The sequence below is a fragment of the Jatropha curcas genome, chromosome 3 (genome assembly GCF_041381405.1).
Source record: "Jatropha curcas cultivar XTBG-Jc1 chromosome 3, XTBG_Jcur_1.0, whole genome shotgun sequence".
Lineage (NCBI taxonomy): Eukaryota > Viridiplantae > Streptophyta > Magnoliopsida > Malpighiales > Euphorbiaceae > Jatropha > Jatropha curcas.
In genome coordinates, this window is record NC_143153.1 from 30,839,205 (window position 1) to 30,862,548 (window position 23,344).

A 23,344-nucleotide genomic window follows, 5' to 3' on the forward strand; every position below is an offset into this window, starting at 1 on the left:
ACTTAAAAGAAGTTATTTTATTATTTAAAATGAATTATTTTATTATTTATTATGCAACAAAATAATTTTAAATAGTAATATAATTCTTAAATACTGAAATAATATTACAAATACATAAATATATTATATTTTAATTTGATTTAAATCCAAAAAAATATCAAAATTAAAAATCCAAACTATTACAATAATTTGACATCTTAATCAAAAAGTAACAGTGGGTCCAATGAGGGAAATGCTCATGTGTTGTCAAAAGAATTAATAATAGCTTCCTTCATTAGTGCGTTCAATGGTTTGCTCTTACTTGGAAAATGTCAATTTCAGGTGGTCAACTTTTCATAGATCTAGTGTATTTACCTGTTATGTTGCAGCAAATAAATAAAAAAAAGTCAATATTACATATAGTCGGGTAGGATATGTTGGAAATTTTGATAAATGAACTTATTTTAAAAATTTATAATTGCAAATCTTGATTCTACTATTAATTAAATAATTCAAGTTTCAATCAATGAATATAATAAATAAATTTGATTAAGAAGAGTCTCATTTTCACGTTTATTTATTAATATAAATGAGTTGAGCATGACAACTTGCCATGCTTTAAGTATGAACTTAAAAATTTTAAATTTACACTCAGTTTGAAATTCGAGTTAAATCAATTCAAATCAATTTATTTTGATCCAAATGTTATAGATTTAATCTCGATTAGAATTAAATTTTTTCAAAAATTTTTGGAATCAAATTCGAATGATTCATAAATCTACTCTTAAGTCATTTACATCGCTAGACCATAACATTAAACGACATATTTATTTATTCATTAAAAATGTCCAAAACGTGATTATTTTTTTCCTCAGGAAAAAAGAAAATATTTTTCAGGGTCAAACGGTATTATCTGTTACACACAAATATTGCTTTTTTTTCTTTTGGCGTAAGACTTATAAATTGTCCCATTTTAATAAATTTTATATATGTGCTAATCATTTGACCGCAGAGAGCTGGTAAATAGTAGTGATCACATGTTCACATGGCCAATGGCCATAGCCCGAGCTTCTTTCCCACGTCTGCGATAAAGAAACTCATTAGTCAAAGGCTAATACTATGTGGTTCAACCCAGGTTCATCTCATACAACCCAAAATGCCGATCGTTCGATTAAAAAATTGAATGTGAGGTGGCAATACTATACGTCATTGATCGCTTCATACCTGTAGCTAAAAACTGAAAATATTCTCTTTCCCTGTCTTTCTGGTTTTGGGTGGTTTGGTTTTGCTGGCATCTGGTGATTGATTCAGTTTTGGGGTTTTGTACTTTTGTTCTTTTTTTCTGTCACCTTCTTCCCTTATCTGTCCTTGAGCCTTTAATACCGTGTTCGTGGTTAAGTTGTGCGTTCTGTTTTTTGGTTTTTTTGCTTGTAGTATCTATTATTGGTTTGTACCTGATTGGTAGTTGTGCGATCTTTTTCAAGTCTCTTTCCTTTTTTCTTCTATGGTTTTCTGTTATGGCCATGTCAAACAATGTCCACGGTTGCTTAAGGATCATCTATGTGGTTATTGCCTTCTGTTCTGCCTTCTTCTTCGGTGGTCTTAAAGGTATTCTGTATCTGACTATTTTTTTTTTTTTTTAATTTTTAATATTTTTTTTTTTGTACTTTTTATCAAGTGTACATGTGAATTTTGATGATGGGTTTTTGGGATTTCCATCGGATGTTGCAGCTCTTTTAGTGGGTCCTATTGCTGCTTCAATACTAATAGTGGGGAATGTTGGGGTAATTTTATTGATGTTTCCTCTACATGTTGCTTGGACTGTCTACACCGTTGTAAAGTAAGTATAACTCCCTCAGAAATTTCTTTTTCCGAAAAATTGTTGATGGTCTTTGATTTTTTTTCTGGAAATATTGATTTTTACATGGCAATATTTGGTATTTGCAGGACTAATAGATTTGATGCACTACTTAAAGTTGCCCTTTTGCTTACTTTGCCTGTTCTATTTAGTATTTGGTTGGGTTTAAGCATAGCTGTGACTGCTCTTGTGGGATTGGGTTATGGCTTCTTTACTCCATGGGTTTCCACTTTTGAGGCCTTTAGACAAGAAACTGAATCCAAGAAATTCTACCACTGTCTTGTGGTAAGTTCTAAGTTTTCTATTACTCGTACTATCTAATTTTCTAGTCTAGTTTAATTCTCACTATTTGTTTTTTCTGGTTAATTTGGCTGATTTGGGTCAGAACTCTGGTTACAATTCATGTAATATTAAGCCAGAGCTCATCTGTTGTTAGTTCCAACTATTTGGTTATGTGAAGGTGAAACTTACTATTTATGAATATTAGGATGGAACCTTGGGACCCATTAAAGGAAGCTGTACTGTAGTTAGAGATTTTGCAGATATGTGTTATCATTCTTACTTGCTCTACTTAAAGGAGCTTCGCGATTCTCCTGCTTCAAATGAGCAAAGACCTCTTAGGTAAGGGCAGTATTTTTTAAGTGTTTTATTGCTGTTTTAATTGTTTTGCAACAATAAATTGATCAATATTGATTGGCCTGAAAAATTATTTTGCTATTTAGAATTAACATTTTCTGTCTTGAAGCTTAGGCCAATGTACAAGATAGGTCTAGAAAAATTTTTATTTGTTACTGTGAGAATTCACTTTTTTGATTTTGTTGGTAGGTTGATTCATATCCCTGGATTTATCATTGCCGGATTGATGGGGCTAATTGTGGATGTTCCTCTTTTTACTGCAATTGCTGTAATTAAGAGTCCATATATGTTGTTCAAGGGCTGGTTTCGGTTGATACATGATCTAGTTAGCCGAGAGGGACCATTTCTCGAAACAGCTTGCATTCCCGTTGCTGGCTTGACAATACTTTTTTGGCCTCTTATTGTTGTTGGAAGCATACTATTGAGCATATTCTCAAGTATCTTCATTGGATTGTATGCATCAGTTATAGTTTATCAGGTGGATTTATAGCTCGAAACAAATTTTATTTCCATTTATATCATTTGGGAACTCAACCTTCAGGATACTTATGGATGCAGGAAAGATCTTTTCGAAAAGGTGTTGCTTATGTGATTGCAATGGTCGCAGAATTCGATGAGTATACAAATGATGGGCTGTATCTTAGAGAGGGGACTTTCCTTCCAAAGTAATCCTTTTCTCTCTTTATTCTCAATGTGTTAATTTTCAGTCCTTAACAGTTAAAACCAATAGTTGCTGTCTCTTGTCCTTTGGCACTTTTGATTTTTAACTGTCAGAATCACATTGCTCACAGCCAGGCCCCGCTATAGAAAGAAAAAGGCTTCTAACTCATCCGAGCTTTCTGTTGGAGGAAATCTTGGAAAATTTGGTTCTATCTCTGGTACAGAAGCTTCTGCTGCCATGTTTATGCCAAGCTTGGCTCCTTCAAGATCTGTAAGGGAGACAATTCAAGAAGTGAAAATGGTTCAGGTATCCTTGTAGTGTTATGACTAATATGAAGTAGAAATATCCTCGTCTTAGTGCTTGAACTGATAATTTTTGCATATTAGAACTTGGTTTAGTTGCTGGTAGATGCAAAAAATTATTTATCCTTGTATTTACTTGGAATTTTTTATTACGCTACCTTTGGCAGACCTGAAAATATTTAAACTTGTTTTTGCTGTCTGCTACCGGTTTTCGGTGAATATGATATGCCAGTGATCTAAGTTCTATACTCTCTATGATGTATATAGTGAAGTACTTGTCCTGAATTACACAAAATCTTGACCTATAGGGTTTGAAAGAAATCTCCAAGATTGTAACGAATACCTGCTATTCCTTTGGCAAAATTATTTTGATCCTGCTAAAATCCAGATGCAGACTAATATACAGTTCCACCAAGAATTTTGGAATTTTTTTCTCACTCAAAAATTTTCGTTGAACGTAGCCATATTGTTATCTAAAAAAGAATGTCTGTTTGATCAGTTGATGATGACAACTATGACAAGCTATAATAGTGGACTTATAAGTTAAAACTGGTAGAAGCATGTTTTGTATACAATCATTATTCATATTTAGTTTCATTTACATTTTCGATGCATAAAAAGACAGTTGATGTATCTCAAAATTGCAACAGGTTTGGGGACATGTCATGAGATCATGTGAAATAAGAGGCAAAGAACTGGTGGATGTTGGTGCAATAACATTAACTGATCTCAATGACTGTCTGAAGGCCAAGAATGCCAATGAAGGTGTCATTGTTGGCGTTGGATTGCCTTGTTATTCACTGTTGCATACTCTTCTCTTCTCTATCAAAGCTGCTTCACATGGTTTTTTGCTGGTTGATGGTGTTGAAGTCACTCATCTAAACAGACCAAATGACAGATTGTTTGAATGGTTCTTTCACCCTTTGCTTGTTGTAAAGGAACAAATCAGAGTCATCAAATTGGAAGAAGGGGAGGAAAGATTCTTGCAGAAAGTAATTCTGTTTGGAAATGATACACAGCGGATGGAGGCCTGGGATAATGGCAGTATAATACCTCAAGAGGCTCTCAGAGCTGCTCAAATACAAGGCCTTAGCAGAAGGTAATTAAACTTCTCCAGAACCCAAAAATTCATTTTCACTTGCAATTTTTCTCAGTTAATTAGGCTCTGACAGGACCTGAAAATGACTGCAATACTACTGAGCCAAAACTCATTACAAACTTATTTATCACTTTGATTAGTCTATTTACTGGTAATGAAATGTTTCTCTTGAGACAAAACAGAACTAATCCTAGTGTTACAATTGTAGTTTATGCACAACAACTGAAGCATGCGTAAATTTTTTAGTAAATCAGTTCTATTAAATGACAGTTAATCAATTAGACCAGACTGTTTTTCTGTTTTTGTCACTTTTCCCTGGTGGTTCTCTGAATACTAGAAATTCTGACCTTATACTCATCGATGCATCATATGTTTTTTCGATAAATGGGGGCGACAGGATGTTAGGAATGGTGAGGAGTGCATCAAAGCTTCCTACTTACAGAAGGAGATTTCGGCAAGTGGTGAAGGCATTGATAGCATATTCAACAGATAAGGAGAGTGATGTTAGATCCAATTCTGTAAAATCAGTTGGCAGCACTAAGGAGGGTGGTGTTAGATCCAGTTCTGTAAGATCAGTTGGCAGCACTAAGGAGGGTGGTGTTAGATCCAGTTCTATAAGATCAATTGCCAGCACTGATCTTGCGGTGTGAATTCAGTTTTATCTTTTCTTTCTTCCTGGTTTGTGTGGAAAGCTTATCATAGTTTGTGAATCACTTTTAAGGCTATTCTCACATTTAATTCTTGTAGAAGCACAATTATGTTTTGTCAATATAAAGAAAGATGGTTCTTGTTTTTATGCCTCATTTTATATTTATGGATTCAATTTTGTAGAATTTACATAATAGAATCAAATTTTAGATAATGCCTTTATTTTTCTGTAATACCCTTTTATTTTGTTTGTTCAAATAGTGATCAACTCAATTAAAAGCCTAAAAAAAAGATAAAGAAAAAGAAAAGTCAACTAGGCCCAGAACATGTTTACAGCAGAAATTACGAGGCCCATGACTTGACTTGGGCTTTGCCCAGTTGTTTTTTTCTCATTTTTTTATATTAATAAACGCAACTTTAATGGTCAACATTCTAGAGAGAGCGGGACCCACAAAAGCAACAAAAAAAAGTTAAAAAAAAAAAAAAAAGCAGTGTAATGTTGAGAGGGCGGCAGATCCAAGAGGAGATGACGCCAGCCGCCCCACCACAACCAACAGCCACAGCCCACAGCCCACAGCCAGCAGCTTATCCTGAATTTGTTTCACTTTGTACGTGCAACTCAAATGTGTGCTTATAAAATTTCTGTTCTGGCTGTCAATGAAATTGGTAGGAATGGAAATGAAATGACTGAGGTCACTTAATCGAGTATTCTATTTTTGTGTATGAAAAAAAAATTCTTTTCTCGCCAACAAACAATATCCCCCAAAATATGCATTACCCATTACAAATTGATTTTGTGTATTATTTTCTATTTTATTTTTTAATGAAAAGAGACAATCATCAATTAATAAACATACAATATTTTTACAATAAATAATCTCTCAGATATAAAATAATAAAATGAAATTGTAACGGCTTATTTTCCATGAAAAATTTTGTATCATATCTTTTTAATTAATGGAGTTCTCTATGTATAAATACACCATGAGTGACCGCATTTTGAGATTTTAATTTCATGAATAAAGAAATTGAACTTACCAAATTACATTAATAATTTATGGAATTTCACCAAATCCTGCAACCCATTGATCTCTCAAAGTATCAAAAACTACCATAATTTTTTATTGTTTAAAACAATCTATATAAAGACTAAAGAGAAGAAAAAAATTTCATTATGAGCACGAAACAAATGAAAACCAAAAAAAATCCAATAAACCTCTAAAAGGATGTAGTTTATTGGATGTGGCTTCAAATGGGAAAAGAAAATAATTTGTTGAAAATGAGTTAAAACCCTCTAAAAAAAAATAGCTTATCTTAAAGATATTAATATTAAAATATTTTTTTTACATGTAAAAGGTTAATTACAAAAAATAAGAGAGTCAATTAGTTATACTCTATGCTAAGGAAAATTGCAAAAAAAAAAAAAAAAGATCTATTAACTCCTCTTTTTTGTGAATAGATATGTCATTTTATTTTGTTCTTTATGTCTCATGGTTTAATCCTAGATATATAATTTTTTTTAAAGACTAACTTTTTTTTTTTTTTTTTTCAAATGCAATCTTGATTAGTTGGATCAATAAATTCTGTACACCGAATGATTTGAAAATCAAAAAATAAAAATGAAGTTGATTAGTTACTTTTTTGAAATGATCAAACTTTGAAATTTAGGATTATCAAATTACCATTTTGGTGAGAATATTGGAAAATGACCAAACTTCAATATACGTCTCGGAGTAAATTCTTATTTGGTTAATAAGTAATTGTTAGCAAAGATGATCTGCGATACAAATATATATATATATATTATTTTTTTTGAATGGATAAATATGTATTTACTTCAACCATATTTCCATTGAATATGTTGAGATCAAAAAGTTCAAAACGTTACATATATGCCACCAAAAAAGAGTTGGTCAATAAATGAGCCAGTATCATATACTACTATACAAAGATCATGTACTAATTTATAAAAGACTTCTAATTCAACTGTAATTTCATATTTTTTCATAAAAAAATTTTATTTTAAGAGTGTTTAACTAATGATAAAGCTTTGGATGAATAGACCCGATAATGATTTAAAAAAAAAAAAGTTAACAAGGTTATAAGTTATAAAAATTGTAATTATGGTATAATTTAGAGATGAAGTGTATTTTACTCTTATATTATTATTATTCGAAATTCAACATAATGAATTAACTTTTTATGGGTTATAATTGAGAGCGCACATAACAGAACTCTTCCGGAACGCCAAAAGAAAACGGGAAATTCCGATTGGTTAAAAACAAACTTTGAAAGCACTTTCCCATGGGATAAGATCGGCTTTTCATTTCTCAGCACGTGTCCGTTCGTTGCAAGGCCAGGAGCGTGCACCTGCCTCTCTTCCATTCTACACCTCACCGAATTCTACCTTAACCCCTTTCTCTCTTTCTGATATTTTTTTGCCTACGATTTTTCTTTTCGAAAATTCCATTCTCCTTAATAAATAAAGATATATCCAAAAAAATCCAAATTAGGGAAAAATCCAGTTTTCAAAAGGAAAACGACGAGCGAAAAAGATTCCTGTTTTTTCGCCGCAAGAGAAAGGAGGAAGCTAATGCTGATAAAATGGAAACTGTGATATTGTACCAGAGGCTGCAGCCATCAAAGAGAAGAAAATGGCAGAGAAACAGACAGAAAAAGAAAAAAAAAATAAAATAAAACAGCAAAAAAATAAGAATCGAAAGCTAACTTTCGTTATTCAACTGTTTGCTCTTCATCTGGTGGATTTTGCAATAGTTTCTGCAAATTTTATCTTACTTGCAGAAATGACCGACTCTTACAAAAGAACAAACAGAAGCCTCAGCTTCTAATAATTCTAATAACTGATAATGATAAAGATAGAAACTAGAAGTAGAAATAGAAAGAGAACTGTACATTAAACCACAACTTAAGAGAAGGAGGAGGAGAAAATAAATGACCTAACGAAACTAGAAATTTAAATTAGAAGCAATAGTACCTAAAGTGGAGATAAAGTTATCGGAGATTAACTGAGCGCAAAGAAGGAAGCCATTTTTTTTTCCTTTATGGCTTTAATCGCACCCACTCGTACCGTCCTTCCAAGGGCTCGTCCTTGACAATATCGTAGTTATACCTGACCAGCAAAAGAGAAAATTTTTTAATTTCATTCTATTTTTAGATTCTTGGTTATCGTGCTTTACTTTCTCAGTAAACAAACAGACGCACTAGCAGCAACATTTGTGCTAATGATGGAAAATGTGCATGCAAGAGTTTTGAGGAATTCTAGAGTTTAGTTTACTTACTTTTCTGCAAATTGTTTTTGGATACTTTTCTCGGCTTCTGTGAAGAATTCGTCAAGCTCAGACTCCGTTGGCATCTTCTCGGCCGTTGATCTGCGGAGAGTATTTGCCTCCGGTGATGGTCTAGCTATGGAATCCAGTTCGTCTGATGATTCAGGTCGAAGCTGGCTCGATGGCGTGGTCTCTCTCCTGTGCGTGCAAGGAACATGAAAAGTTAAGACCAGTGGGTACGTGTGTATATATATATATGAGAGAGAGAATTTTTTAAAACGGAAGAATTAAATGGATCGGAGATAGTAGTTTGAATTCGAAATTGAAGAGACGTGTGAGTTAACAATTAGACATTGAATATCTATATTTTTTTTAAAATACTGAGAATTAAGAAAAAAAAAGTTAAAACCTTTCTCTACAGCTATAATAAACTGACGTTTCTACTTCGACGCTTTCAGCCTGCAGAGATGAAAAAGGAAAATTCAAAATCCAAACAACCAAATAAATATAAAAGCAAGCAATTAAATCGGGAGAAACCGAAAATTCAATTGTAATTCATAAAGGCAGAAATGAATTGTGACCTCTAGATCTGAAAATTTATTTTTAATTCTCTGATCACTTGATCCATTACTCGAACAACAAGAAGTCGACGCGTGATCCGAGCAAGGGCTGGAACAACTATTCCGAATAACAGTCCGATGACCGGAATTCACTTCCGGCGAAACTGAAACTGAATTCTCAGGAGTAATCACCAGGCGTCTTCTAGTAGTACTCCTAAGTTCAATATATGATGTTGACACCATTAACTCTTGATTGTTCACTTTCCTCTTCCTTGCAGTGCCAGTAGCTGCGGCAGCGGCTGCCAAGGCTAAAGTCCGACCTCTAGTACGAACTCCAACCTGAGCCATTTCCATTATCGAAATCTCCGCAATTCCTCAACAGTGTTTCGTTACCTTCTCTCTTACACTCTCTTTCTCTCTCTCTCTCTCTCTTTGTCTTGTTTGTGCGTTTTATTGATGATGATGGTGATGATGAGAGAAAGAGTTTTAATGGGGAGGATTTTGTTTTTTGTTTTCTTTTTTTCTTTTTTCTTTTTAACGGAGAAGAGAAGAGAAGAGAGGAGAGGTTAAAAGGAATAGTGAATTGCTAAATTGGTGTTAAAGGTTGCGTGGTGGGGATGCTACCGGTGGTCCAGGATTTCCGTTAACAGTGACGGGAGAATCAGCCGTAACGGGGAATTTGACGGCGCCGTTATACAGATCGGAAAGGCCGTTGAGAGAATGCGCCGAATTCGAGGCAAATTGGTGAAAGCCACGTAGGAATGCGCACGTTAGGAGAAGTATTTAACAGTGGACAGTAATGATTGAATCTGAAGGTTAAAAATCTGTACGGTGGAAGTTAGAAACCGTTCACTAAATTACAAAACGGAGCGGTTGGTGTTTACGGCCTTTTAAATGGCCGTTTGGCGTCAAGCGTAATTGTTCTGTGTAATGCATAGACCATACAGTAACTTGTTCGTATCATATTTTAAGTAAAAATAATTCATTAAAATTTAATGATATATGCCAAATTTTCAGAGCTGAAAAAACAAACTCTACAAAAAAGATATTTTAGTCGGTAGTTAAATACTGTAGTTTTAAGTTTAAGAAAGAGGGAGGAATTTGTCAAGCAGCTGCCAGCCATCGTACCTAAGAGGCATATGTGCGCCTGCTAAGGACTGAACTAGCAGGAGGATACAGACGAAGAATGGAGCCTAAGAATTTAGCATTCAATTCGGACCATTTTGTCCTTTTGTTTTTAACATTAATTAATGCTATGAAAATTTGAAGTTTTGATGTACTGTTGTTTACTTTTCTTCTTTCGATGATGTTTCTTAACATAATTTTGTATCAATGGAGTTAATAATCTATCAGTTCAATATATGTTTTATAGTGCAAGAAACTGGAATGTCAAATTATGACATTTCATAACGCCTATGAAAATTCTTAATATACGAACAAAAATTATCTTTTGTGTAGCAAACAAGGTCCCTTTATTCCCCAAACTTTTTAAATTTGTGTTTTCTGCCTATGGATTTTATGTATTATTTAAATATATACACACGCACATCATTTTCTGAAAATAAAAAAAAATAAAAAATAAAAAATAAATATATATAAAAGATCGAGAGAATTCAAGAAATTGTAGCGTGTCCTATCCGGAGGTTAAGTACAAATATTAATAGTATTTCTATCTATTACAGGGAGGGGGATAGAGAATTAAATGTCAAGGGAGGGGGAGGGGGAATGTGTGTCTTGCCCGAGCGTTATTTATTTTCAAACAATTGAGTAACGCTCAGTTGATTCTTAAATCTTTTTACTATCGCATCAATCTTTTAAAGAAAAAACTATGATACATCATATTTTCTAAATTAAATATTTTAATAATATAATTGTGATACTCAAAAAAAAAAAAAAAATCTTTTTCTGTTGCCTCTACCAACTTTCTTTCTTTTTTTTTTTTAATTTTTGGTCCTCCAATTTTTGAAGCCTATTCCTGTTTCTATGTAGTTAAATTTACTTTTATGTTATAATTATTTGATGGTACGTGTGTACGAGGTGACAAATCTCCATATTACTTTCATTTGAAAAGTGCATAAAACTTTATACCATAACCTTTTAAAAATGATATAAAACAATTTAGCAATTCAGTTTTCCATTAATTCAAACTATATATAAAATAATTTAACAAAAAAAAAACTGACAGTTGGAATTAACTTTATCATTCAAGCTATGATGGCCATATAAATAAATTATTCCTAAAATATACAAAACATGCACGAAAGGAGCAAGCAAAGGGGACATTGCACATATGGTTATTTAATTTTAGAGCCATAATGGTAGTACGAATAGGTAAGTATAGGCATTAATGAAGAAATAAGGATAGTAGCTTACATATGCCGATACAGGTAGAAAAAAAAAAAAAAATAGCTTGTCACCACATTGGTAAAATCACACGTGGGGCTCGATTTATTTGGACGGTCCAAAATAGTTAGGCAATATGGACCACTGCCATAAAAGTTTTGCTTTGTGTAATCTTTGATAATAACCGTCTATTAGGGCACCTACCCTCCAACGTAAACTATGCAACCCTTTGCCAGAAATGGCAGTTAGATACAGCCTGTTTCTTTCTCTCTTTCTTTCTTTTTTCACCCCCTCTAAGTTTTCCAATAATTTGTCAATTTTAGCTGGCTACGCTTGCCAAATCTTGGCACTATGTGTACCTTAAATCCCCTCCTTCTTGGAATAATACTCACCAACTTAGGTCAAGTTCCGCAACACCTTTTTAACTCATTTTTGGCATTTTTACTAAATTAAATCTCTATTTCTATTAATTATATTGTTCGGTAATATAATTTTTAGAGGTTGAATGAGTTTTTTATATAATATTTACCATTTAACTATTAACTAAAAAGTAATAGTTAACTGCTAACAACTAATAGTTACGTGCTAATAACTACTACAACAACTAATATTGCTAAATAGAGTTTTACTGGTGGAGAGAACTTAAACTTAAAGTCTGTCAATTTTCACATCTTTAAAGAATATATAAGTATATCAATCCGATTAAACCCAATTGACTTAATACTTTTAAGACTGAATTTGAGTTTCTATTATTATATGTTAAAGATTATTTTTTCGAACTTCCTCGTAAATTTCTATAAAGGCGAACGGTCAAAACTCAAATTTTATTATAAGGTTAATAATGCAACAAGTATTTCCAAATCTTAGCACAATATAGGAATGTAGATGATAAAGATTCACTACTAATGTCCATCACATTTTGCAGTAAAATCAAAGAGACCGTTCATGTGAGATACTGTAAGAATTGTTTCTTTTTTCGTCTCTAGTGGAGGGGTCCATGCATTTTATTAGTCAAGTACAAATATGTTTGATGCTGTTTTTGATTGTTGGAATATATCATGTAAATTCCCCAAGGAAACTACAAATTTTACTTCTTTTATTTCAGAAATATATATTCTGTCAGGTTACCTTAACTATGGTGGCAAGCTATATATATGTATATCTTTTTTGTTCATAGAAATATATATTTGTTTTTCCATCAAATTACAATTAACAGAAAAAATTCCATGTTTAAATTTATATGAAGTAGTGTAAGAACCCGAAATTAAGTATTTTTTAAAGTAGATTTCTTTTTTTAGTGTGTCGTGGTATTACGAGTCAATTTTTGCATAATCTGATATTTATGAATTTAATTTGATATTTAAGTTATTAAAATTGTTAAACACCTTTATAGTCTAATTTCATAAAAACTTATCACTTTCCCTCCAATAAAAATTCAATTTTAAGATTAGTAAATAAAAATTTTTTACAAGTGAAAACGACTGCAACGCTCCTTTGGAAACCTTAAGGTACGTTCGCAGTTTTAAAAGTATAAAATTCCCGGTTTCCCATTCTTTGTTGAATCTGTTGATCTCTTTTAGGTAGACAAAAGTGTAAATTGCTTTTCATTAAATGAAAACACATGGATTCAAAACCATAATTATAAAGACAAAGGAAACCAAAAATACATGGCCATAGTACAATTATGGAAAGAATAGATTAAATAAAGCTGTCCTAAGTGGATAAGACATCACTAATTATTAATTAGCAATTGAAAAAACCCAAAATAATATTTTTCTCCCCACAATTTGTATTAAGTACAACCATAGTACAAATAGTAATGGACCTAAAAAATAATTTTAGGTAATGATGGAGCAAAACTTAAAATATATATTTAAAAAAACTATTGCAAATAGAGCGAAACGTTTGTAATATTCTTGAAAGACTTTTTGGTTGTGTTGCGATAGTTTTTCAAGTAATTTTTAGCGTTTTGACTGTTATTTTTTATAGTGTTTATTAACATTGCATTTGAACTAGTTTTTAGATATTAATATAATATTTTTAATAAAAGGTTAACTCCCATAAAATTTATCTTTTACCGTTTTATAAAAAACTACTTAAATAACTACTAGCTACTTAAATAATTAAATATTACTAAAACAATTAACAACTACAATAATAGTTAATTTTATTCAACAGACTCTTAACAATTTAGATAGTATTGATATCATACGCTTTTTTGTGCTGCCATTTAGCAAAGCTCAAAAAAAAAAAAAAAAAATCCTAAATAAAATACCCAAAGCATGAAGCGTATACAAGTGAATGTTGGATGTTTGGTTCAAATTAAAGGAGTGCCCAACATTATGACCCTCATTATGACTTTTTTTTATTATTATTATACATATGGGTGTGGAAAATCAAATATGAAATTTTTTTTTTTTTTTAAAAAAAAAAACGCAAGATTCCTTTGGAGTAATATGTAAGATAATAAAAAGAAGCATAGACAAGGGCACATGGATCTTAGGCAAGGGTGGGCACAGAAAACTAGAATAGATTTCCCTCTCTCTCACACATAAAGAGACTGTTTATTACTACCACAGTACTACTATTCTTTCTCCTCTCCTATGCTTATAAGATTTCAACTTTAATCTGAAAGTGTTTTTTCATTACTTTAGTTGAACTTGTACATAAATAATTGCAAAAGCTGGTCTGAATGATTAGAGCGACCTCTACAAAGATTCCCATCTAATTAATAATATTTTTATTTTGTAATTTTCTCTTATCATTTTTAATTTTGTTTTTCTATAGTTTTTATGGGCTCTAGTAATTTTGGTCTTTTCTTTTTATTTTTTTTTTCAAATTCCAAAGTTTGGCTTAAGGAAGTTGATGGGACTCGTGGGTTTAAGTTTAACTTATTAATCTAAATTGATTAATGAAGATTTTTTTAACAAATTATAAAGTAATGTAATAGTGTAGTATTTACATTAAACATTTATTTATTTATATTACATTTTGTTTTAAATTATATTTATCAAAGTCTTTTTTTTCTTTAAAAAAATTAAAAAAAAAAAAAAAAGCTTTCACAATGAAGCAACTAACCTAGTGAGTTGTTTTGACATAGGTGAGGACACTGCTGTATGTACTACTAGTTGACTTGTTTAATTATGTAGGATAAGTCTTTGTCTGTTGTTTTTCTTGTTTTTTAAGACAGGTCTTGTGGGAATATTAATATATATCTTTTCACAACTATTAATAACATAATATTAATATCTACCACACGTATTATCTCCAACATGATGATTCATTATATTCAAATTTAATTTAATTAATATAAAATTAGGAAAAAAAAAAAGAAATAGAATGACCCACAAGTCCAAGAATGAACCCAATAAAATCTAAGTCAAAAACTATTAAATGGCGGTGGATCCAAGGGGAATAATATTAATTAAAGGAGGGAGATGCAAGTTAGGCCATAATTGTCACACTTTAAAGACCATGTATATTTCACAAGCTAAAAGGGTTAAAGAACTTTAAGTTTTGTTATCTCTTTATGATACTATAAACAGTAGAAAAGATGTAATTTCAAGATTTGCCAAAAGAAATGGGAAAAGAAAGTAAAGAAAAGTGAAATAAAAAAAAGAAAATTGGAAAAAAAAGAAAAGTAGATTGAGGAATCTCAAGGTAGCTAGCTCAGCAGCGGATAGATTGGTTGTAGGAAATGAAAGAAAGGGTTTCAAGAGTGTAATTGATGCCTTTATGTCTAAGACATGTTTTCTTGGATGGTGCTTCAATGGTCCTCTCAATCCAAAAGGAACTCTTTTTCTTTCCATAGTCAGAGCCTTTCACCTTTGGTTCTGACATTTTTTGGACCCCCTCTCCCTCTCCCTCAGTCCCTCTCCTCTGTATGACTCTTGCGGCTTATGTCTTTTTTGCTTCTTTTGAAAGTCATCGTATTTAAAAAAAAAAAAAAAAAAAGAAGAAAGAAATAAAAAAGAAGAGAGAGAGAGAGAGAGAGAGAGAGAGAGATTCACATTAGACATAATTTGATTGAGTGTTTCCATTTATTTGTAAGTCTACAGCTATGAAATTTGAAATTTCATGGTTATCAAATGCTATTGAGGAACACAAAATTTAAGAAAAAAAATAATTACTATATCCTTATATAATTATCATCAAAATAATATGAGTTTGCTTAATTTGGTATAATGTAATTGCTTAAGTTGAGATTGAAATCAGCCGGATAAAGATGTATTTGAATTTGAAAAACCAAGCTAGATCTTAGCTCTTTTACAATTTATTGTTAAAAAGGCGGGTTTGAATTTGATTTATTAAACTTATCGAATAAGCCCATATGAAATTCTCTCTGTTATGAAAGAAGAATTTTATATTTCTGTATGTCTTTAATTGTACAATGAAAATACCTTTTTGTATAAGAAAATGGAAAACTAGAAAGGAATCCTAAAAGTCTGCCCATAATTCTGCATATTTACATCCTAGAATCAAGGCTAAGATTTCTGCTAACACCCTCCCTCAAACTCAAGATGGTATAGTGGATGTCAGCTTGAGTTTGAGTAGTAAATCTTGAAAACGAGTAAGAAGATGAGTTTTGGTGAAGATATCGGCCTTTTGATTAGCAAAGGAGACAAGAATAAAAAATACGGTGCCTTGAGTAACATGATGGTGAACAAAATGACAATCAATTTCAATGTGTTTTGTGCGCTTATGGAAAACGTCATTGTGAGCAATCTATATAGCACTTCTATTATCACAATGTAATACAGTGGCAGAAGACTGTGTGACATTCATATCAGATAACAACCAGTGTAACCAAAGTAATTCAGATGTAGCATCAGCAATGACACGATACTCAAATTCAGTGCTAGAATGAGCAACAACTGTTTGCTTTTTGCTACGCCAAGAGATAAGAGAATCTCCCAAGAAAAAAACAGTAACCAGTAGTAGAACGACGATCTGTGGGATCACCAGCCCAGTCAGCATCAGAATACCCAGATAACACCAAAGAAGAGTAAGCAGAGAAATAGAAACCATAAAAGAGAGTTCCTTTAATATATCGAAGAATTCGAAGTACTACAGAAAAATGTGATGAGCGAGGGGCAAACATGAACTGACTAACCAAATGTACAACATATGAGATAAACAAAACTACCAACAAGTTGCCAATATAAAGTAGGATCATCGAGAGGAGTGCCATCGAGAGAAGTAAGCTTGCAATTGAGTTCCAAAGGAGTTGATACAGTCTTACCATCAGTAATGTCAGCTCGAGAAAGTACATCAGATGCATACTTGGCTTGAGAGAGATAGTAGCCTTCAGAGTTATGAGAAACTTTAAGACCCAGAAAATAGGTGAGAAAGCCAAGATTCTTCATTTCAAAGTGGCAACTGAGATATTGTTGTAATTTTGAGATACCAGAGGCATCATCACCTGTTATTATCATATCATCAATATAGAGCAGCAGAAGAACAATACCATAGTCAGTTCGATGAATGAACAAGGCAGAATCATAAGGACTAGAGGCAAAACCAAGTTGAGCAAGAGTGGAACTGAATTTGCGAATCAGGCCCGAGGAGCTTGTTTTAAACCATACAAGGCTCATCGGAGCTTACAGATCTTAAAAGGAGAATCATAACCAGGGGGAGGATGCATATAAACCTTTTCGAATAAATCACCATGGAGGAAAGCATTTTTGACATCCATCTGGAAAAGCTTCCAGTTACGAACCGCAGCAATGGCTAACAGACTACGAACAGATGTTAATCGAGCAAAGGTTTCTTCATAGTCTATACCATATTCTTGAGTGTATCCTTTGGCAACTAAATGAGCTTTATAACACTCAATGGACCCATTAGAACGAGTCTTAATTTTATAAATCCATTTGCAGCCAATAGGTGTCTTATTAGGAGGAAGATCAAAAAGTCCCTAGTATGAGTTTTCTCTAAAGCTTGGAGTTCCTCGGTCATAGCTTGCTGCCAGTGACGGTTTGTGCTTGCCTCGCGATAAGAGCGAGGTTCATGAAGAGTGGCAATAGTAGAATAACAATGAAAATCAATAAGGTGATGTGGAATTTCTCTTACCCTGGTAGAACGACGAAGATTGGTGTCAAGGGCAGGCGTAGGTGCAGGTTCAGGATCAGCAGTTGAAGTAGATTCAATAGGAATAGGTGAGGAAGGTCGAATGTTGACTGTATCAGAGTCACATATATTAAAACTTGGAAACAACTCAGTTGAGGGATCAGTGAAAAACATATAATCAATATTAATAGATTTATAAATTTAGAAAGGGTTGAAAACATGGTATTTTCCCAGAAGGTAACATGACGAAAGATACGCAATTTATTTGAAATAGGATCCCAACAATGATAACCTTTGTGTTCTATCCCATACCCAAGAAAACAACACAACTGGGCACGTGGTTCCAATTTCGTACGTTCATGGGATTGTAAAAGAATAAAACCGACACAACCAAAAGGTTTAAGGATTAAATAGTCAGAAGGTTTACCAAACAATTTTTCAAAGGGTGATAAATTTTGGAGAGCCAATGAAGGAACTCTATTAACACTGTAGACAGTAGTAAGAGCCGCTTCTCCCCAAAATTTTTCTGGACATGAGGCAGAAAGAAGAAGAGCACGAACAGAATCAAGAATTTAGCGGTGTTTTCGTTCAGCACGTCCATTTTGTTGGGAAGTGTAAGGACATGAGCATTGAACGATAGTGCCTTCTTGACTAAGAAATTGTAGTAAGGTAGAATCCCAATATTCCATAGCATTATCTGTTTGAAGAATTTTAATAACAGAAGAAAATTGAGTTTTAATCATATTAGCAAATGAAATGTAAATTTGTGGTAGTTCAGATCAAAGTTTCATAAAAAAATATCCATGTAAAACGAGAATAATCATCAATAAAAAACGCAAAATAACAAAAACCATTCACTGAAGAAATGGGGGCAGCCCCCAAATGTCAGAATGAATTAAGCCAAAAGGACAGTTTGAAATAGAACCACTATTATTAAAAGACAGGGCAAGTTATTTTGCAAGTTGACAATTTAAACAATTAAATGACTCAAACTTTGTAGATCCTAACAATCCACGAGAAATTAAAGGCTGAATTTTGCTAGCTGAAGCATGACCGAGACGAAGATGCCACTGGTGAATAGAAGAGTTGGTGGTTGTAGCAATGGAAAGAACTTTTTGAGGAAGATAAAGAGAGTCAATCTCAAATAATCGACCCACCCTGCGACCTTCCCCAGAATCTGTCTCGTTTGTGGATCCTGTACCTAAAAACCAAAAGGAGAAAAGTTGACATTTAGACCTGCTTCACATAACTGACCAACAGAAATAAGATTAAGGGCCAAGTTAGGGATATAGTAGGTTTCAGGAAGACTAAGATTGGAGGCAGATACATGTCCAGTGTGAGTAATATTCATTTGACTACAATTGGTAGTATGAATTGGTGGCAAGGAAGATACAGGTGTTGTAGAAGACAAAAGGTTAATATCAGTCGTCATATGGTTACAACATGTAGAATCAAAAAGCCAACAAGATTTACCTGGGGTGACAAACATGGCAGTAGGAGAATTGGAAGATATAACCTGTTTGAATAATGCCTCAATATCACCTATGGTGAGAGTAGTAGAACATTCAGTGGCAACAACAGTGACGGGTTTAAATCCAAGGTTCGAAAAATCCTTGGATTTAGAGACCCCACCCTTTTGTCGCGGAGGATAAGTTGGGCAATTTTCAAGAATATGACCTAGAGCATGACAATATCTGAATTCAACAGTAGGATAATTAGCAAAGACATGACCAATGTTATTACAGTTCTTACAGATGTGGCTGTCAGATTTCTGAAAGGATGGGCGAGTAGTAGCAAGAGCCATTTTAGAATTCTGAGTTTTATCAAGATTAAGGCGAGTTTCCTCAAAAATGAGTTCTTGTATAGCCATATCCAATGTAGGAAGAGGATGTCGGTGTAGTAGAGAGGCTCAGACAGCTTCATATTCAGGTCTAAGAGCCATAAGAACTTGAATAAGATGAAGATGATCTTCAGTGATTTTTGCTTATGTTATTTGATTCCAAATCGATTGAACTTGAGCAAGAAAATCATTCACAGATTGGCCATATTCTTGTTTGAGATTATGAAGAGTAGTGCACAATTGAAAATAGTGAGCAAGTCCAGTAGTTTGATATCGATTGGCAAAGAAATCCCAAATTTCTTTTGCAGTGTCATAATCAACAAATTGGATGTGAATAGATGGAATAGAAGTATTATGGAACCAACTAATAATCTCATGAATTTTACTATCCCAATCTTCAAGACGATCAGCAAATTTGGCTTCAGTTTCAGCTTGATGTTTGGTTGGCTTAGTAATATCTCTAGTAACAATATGCCAAAGATTACGACCTGAATAAACTTTTCATTCCTTGGGCCCACAGATTATAGTTTGAGCCAGTTAAAATGGTTGCATTGGATTTTGCAATCTCAAATGTCTCCATTTGGAAGTAGAGGCCAAACAGAAAAAGAAACCACAAATGTCGAAACAAAAAAAAAATATATTAGAGAAAGAGCTTGATAAGTGACGTGAGTTTCAGGTTTGAAGGTTTGAATGAGAAATGCAGAAAGTGTAGATAATGTAGAAAATACAGAAGCAGAAATCAGCCCTTCTTTGGCTCTGATACCATATTATGAAAGAAGAAATTTACATTTCTTTGTGTCTTTAATTGTACAATGAAAGCACATATTTATACAAGAAAATGGAAAACTAGAAAGGAATCCTAAAAGTCTGCCTATAATTCTGCATATTTACATCCTAGAATCAAGGCTAAGATTTCTGCTAACACTCTCCTTTCTCGAGCCAAGTTTCAAACAATTTACGAGCAATTTGATTTATTTCATTTGAAGCCCTACCATTTAGATTTTTTACTTTTACGAACATCGACAATTTTAAATTGGAATTTGCCTTTTATCAATATCAAATATTAGTAAAACTATTTGGTGTGTATATAGAATGAAAAAAAAAGTCAAAAAGAAAAACGAAAGAAAAGTTAGCACGAGTATATTAACTTATTGAAACTCAAGTTTTTTTACCTTTAAGAAAATGCCACGTGTCATTCATGTAGTGGGTGTGATATTGCCGTTTGAGTTGGTGATTGTGGGGCATGAGCCCTTAATATGGACATTGGGATATTGGCGGGATCGAATTTGACAAAGAAGTTGAAAATATTGCCAATGATGTGTGTGTATATATATATATATGATTATGAGAAACAAGCTTAGGGGAAGACCTTTAGGCTTTATGTTGTGTATGCAACTATTTGTATAAATTGCATATGGAAAGGCTTTTTCTATAACATTTCAATTTGGATATTATCAGGCAATGGGTCATACCACTCTGTGGACCAATTAGGAGTGCATTACAAGCAAAAATGATGATATTTGTTTCTAACTAGATAGGGTCAGGGCAGCTAGAAATTAAAAAGTTTGATCTTCACTTTTATTTTCATGTCTATGATCCTCTACCAGTCAAAATCAAGCTACCCAATGCATATATATTGTCTTTTTTATTATTTAATTTAATTTTTTTAAACTTTATGACTCTCTTTACCAATGAAAAGTTTGTGGTTGTAAATGTGCATGCATATAATTGTTATTTTACATGGTTACAAATATGAAATCTAGTAATTATAAAATACAAATTGTATTTTATTGACAAAATTCATGGATATGTCTCGGTAAGTGAGCAGTTATTCGAGTGTAATAGGATTGTGAGTCTCATTTTATCCCGGTTTCAATAAGTTATGTGTCTGATTATCTTGATTATGTTTTTCTTCTCTCGTATTATATATACATAAAAATTCATTAATGTTCATTGATTTATAGAGTCAATAATATGAAAATTGAGCATGCCTTAAATTGAAAGAGCTTAGATTTTAATTAAATGCATGACATCTTTTGTTTTTCATTTTAAGTTTTTGGTGTAGAAAAACAGATGTAATTGCCTTGGATTTTCATTCCATACCTCCATCTATAAATTGAAAAAATGAAAAAAAAACTCAAACTTGAAATTTGTGAGAACAAATGATTTAGAATGTGAAATAAACCCTTATGAATGAATAACTCTTTTTACTTGTATGACTTGAACGTCTCATATTTCTCGAAAAAGTGATCAGATCGATGGAGTTTGATATGATCCTTACTCTTAAGTACAATTCAAATGGAAACAATTTGCTCGCCTATCCTAATGGAGGAGGACAAGCCTCTAAAATTTCAGAATCTTATCCACATCTCTATAAAGAAGTTATCAATTGTGACAATTATAATCCGGTACATATAGAGCATACACTGCTCAAGTCAATTAGGTTTTTTTTACAAAGTGGTCCAATATATATAAAAACAATACAAATTATTAAAAAATTAAATAAACAAATCCCCCCAAAAAAATCAATAGATCATAGGAAAAGAGCAAGTAAACATGATGCAAAGAACATGCTCAAGCTACCTTTTTTTTTTTTTTAATGAAGTGGTCCAAGAATTAAAAAATATAATAAATAAATTTCCAGAAATAGAATGGATGGTTACAGAAGATGCAACATAGGAAAGGGTCATTATCTAAACCCATTAGGGCCATGTGCCCTATTGTAAAAAGCCTCTTTCACAGTCACCTTGCTGCACCTAAACAATTTGTGGTCCATTTTTTTAGAAGAGCTCAAGTACTGTGGTCCCTTTGTCCTTTGCAGAATTAACCCAACACCTACCAGCTTTTTAAGCTCTGTTCTAAACAATAAAATGCTTCATTTCTAATTTTTCCTAACCTTGTTTTGTGACACTTGTCACTTTGTAGCTGCATATTTCTGGGTGCTTAGGTCATTTTTCTATGTATAGTTCTTTCTCTGTGTTTTTTCATGCAGTTGGAGTTACTATATTTATATATACGCTTATACCTATTTCTTCAACATAACCAAATTCTCTGCTATTGGCTTTTTATTTTTAATTATTTCTTTCTTTTGGGAGTGTAAAGGCTTTGAGAGGGAAAGCCTTTGCCTTATTAGTTTTACTGCCACTGGATTTTAGTTTACTACCTATGGTAAGATGACACTTTCACTCTCTGTTATTTAGTATTTACCATTATTGTCAAATATATTATTAGTTTGTTATATATACATTAATATTTTAATTAATGCACTTTACACAATTACTTAGAAAAAAGATTTTCTATTAAAAATTTTGAACATCTTTGAAAATTAATTTTGTGTATATTTTCCTTTTTGGATATTGGAATATTGACTCCCATTGGAGATCTTTTATTAGATATATTAAATATGCGAAAAAAAATTACAAAAATGTGTATAATGTTGGTATTTGTCACTTACACCCAGTTTTTATTATTACTATTACTGATAAAATAATAAAATACGAGGCCAAGCATCCAAAAAAATAGGTGGCAAAGAACCAGAATTACATGTATAAGCATTTAATCTACTGACCATTTATTTACTGTATCTGTCTACCTTACCCGTTTAAGGTCACAGATAATAAAATTGCCAAGCAAAGAATAATTTTTGGCACGTAGTTTTTCAAATTAATAATGCAATTAAGTGGTATTTTATATCAGAATACGTCAAATAAACAATTTTTAAATGGAAATTAATTTCCAAAATTTACAGTTGAACTATTCCTGAATAGACATTCGAGCGAAAAATGATTATGGTAGTTAATATTAACTGCAGATTCCATTTGTTGGGGAAGGAGGGGATCAGTTCACCAGAACTGACTACCTAGCTAATTAGTAGTTGGGTTGGGACTTTGAGACAGATGGTGGAGCAGAGGCAGTACATATTTTTCTTCAGTAGTTGTTCGATCCCATTACTCGATGGGTGGTTGGCTTGCTGTACATTTTTTGAACAATCATTCACCGATTCGCCATTGTTAGTGCTCTAGTAATTTTTTACACTGTTTTTCTCCGGTAGAATCAGGAAGT

The 23,344-nt window shown here is 32.6% G+C and overlaps 2 protein-coding genes and 1 pseudogene across 4 annotated transcripts; 1 reads left to right on the top strand and 2 right to left on the bottom strand.

Moving 5' to 3' along the window:
- Window positions 1–1,023: 1,023 nt before the first annotated feature.
- LOC105639692 (hypothetical protein) lies at window positions 1,024–5,331 on the top strand. Of its 2 annotated transcripts, none has more exons than XM_020681635.3 (9): window positions 1,024–1,587; window positions 1,711–1,819; window positions 1,927–2,122; window positions 2,325–2,458; window positions 2,663–2,951; window positions 3,032–3,138; window positions 3,248–3,440; window positions 4,087–4,535; window positions 4,933–5,331. In XM_020681635.3, the coding sequence occupies exons 1-9, from the start codon at window positions 1,497–1,499 to the stop codon at window positions 5,183–5,185; spliced, it is 1,821 nt and encodes a 606-aa protein (XP_020537294.1). In that variant the 5' UTR covers window positions 1,024–1,496; the 3' UTR covers window positions 5,186–5,331. The 2 variants fall into 2 exon arrangements, with proteins under 2 accessions (XP_020537294.1, XP_012079216.1); XM_012223826.4 differs by having other exon boundaries at window positions 1,026–1,587; window positions 3,269–3,440.
- Window positions 5,332–7,893: 2,562 nt separating this feature from the next.
- On the bottom strand, window positions 7,894–9,577 carry LOC105639691 (cyclin-dependent kinase inhibitor 7). Its single transcript, XM_012223824.4, has 4 exons — window positions 9,052–9,577; window positions 8,880–8,929; window positions 8,483–8,668; window positions 7,894–8,313 (listed from the first exon to the last, which is right to left on the bottom strand). The coding sequence occupies exons 1-4, from the start codon at window positions 9,382–9,384 to the stop codon at window positions 8,244–8,246; spliced, it is 639 nt and encodes a 212-aa protein (XP_012079214.1). The 5' UTR covers window positions 9,385–9,577; the 3' UTR covers window positions 7,894–8,243.
- An 8,690-nt stretch (window positions 9,578–18,267) lies between these two features.
- On the bottom strand, window positions 18,268–19,384 carry LOC149497906 (uncharacterized; annotated as a pseudogene). Its single transcript, XR_016319897.1, has 2 exons — window positions 18,916–19,384; window positions 18,268–18,643 (listed from the first exon to the last, which is right to left on the bottom strand). The product of XR_016319897.1 is annotated as an uncharacterized LOC149497906 (transcript).
- Between the last annotated feature and the right edge of the window lie 3,960 nt (window positions 19,385–23,344).

What these genes read in the sequence shown, in the direction of transcription:
- LOC105639692 (XM_020681635.3), top strand. Translation starts at nt 1,497, where the DNA reads ATGGCCATGTCAAACAATGTCCACGGTTGCTTAAGGATCATCTATGTG. An exon ending in CTTCTTCGGTGGTCTTAAAG is followed by an intron (nt 1,588 to 1,710) that starts GTATTCTGTATC and finishes CGGATGTTGCAG; the next exon opens with CTCTTTTAGTGGGTCCTATT. An exon ending in GAGGGGACTTTCCTTCCAAA is followed by an intron (nt 3,139 to 3,247) that starts GTAATCCTTTTC and finishes TTTAACTGTCAG; the next exon opens with AATCACATTGCTCACAGCCA.
- LOC105639691 (XM_012223824.4), bottom strand. Translation starts at nt 9,384, where the DNA reads ATGGAAATGGCTCAGGTTGGAGTTCGTACTAGAGGTCGGACTTTAGCC. An exon ending in ATAAATTTTCAGATCTAGAG is followed by an intron (nt 8,930 to 9,051) that starts GTCACAATTCAT and finishes TCATCTCTGCAG; the next exon opens with GCTGAAAGCGTCGAAGTAGA. An exon ending in CAAAAACAATTTGCAGAAAA is followed by an intron (nt 8,314 to 8,482) that starts GTAAGTAAACTA and finishes TTTGCTGGTCAG; the next exon opens with GTATAACTACGATATTGTCA.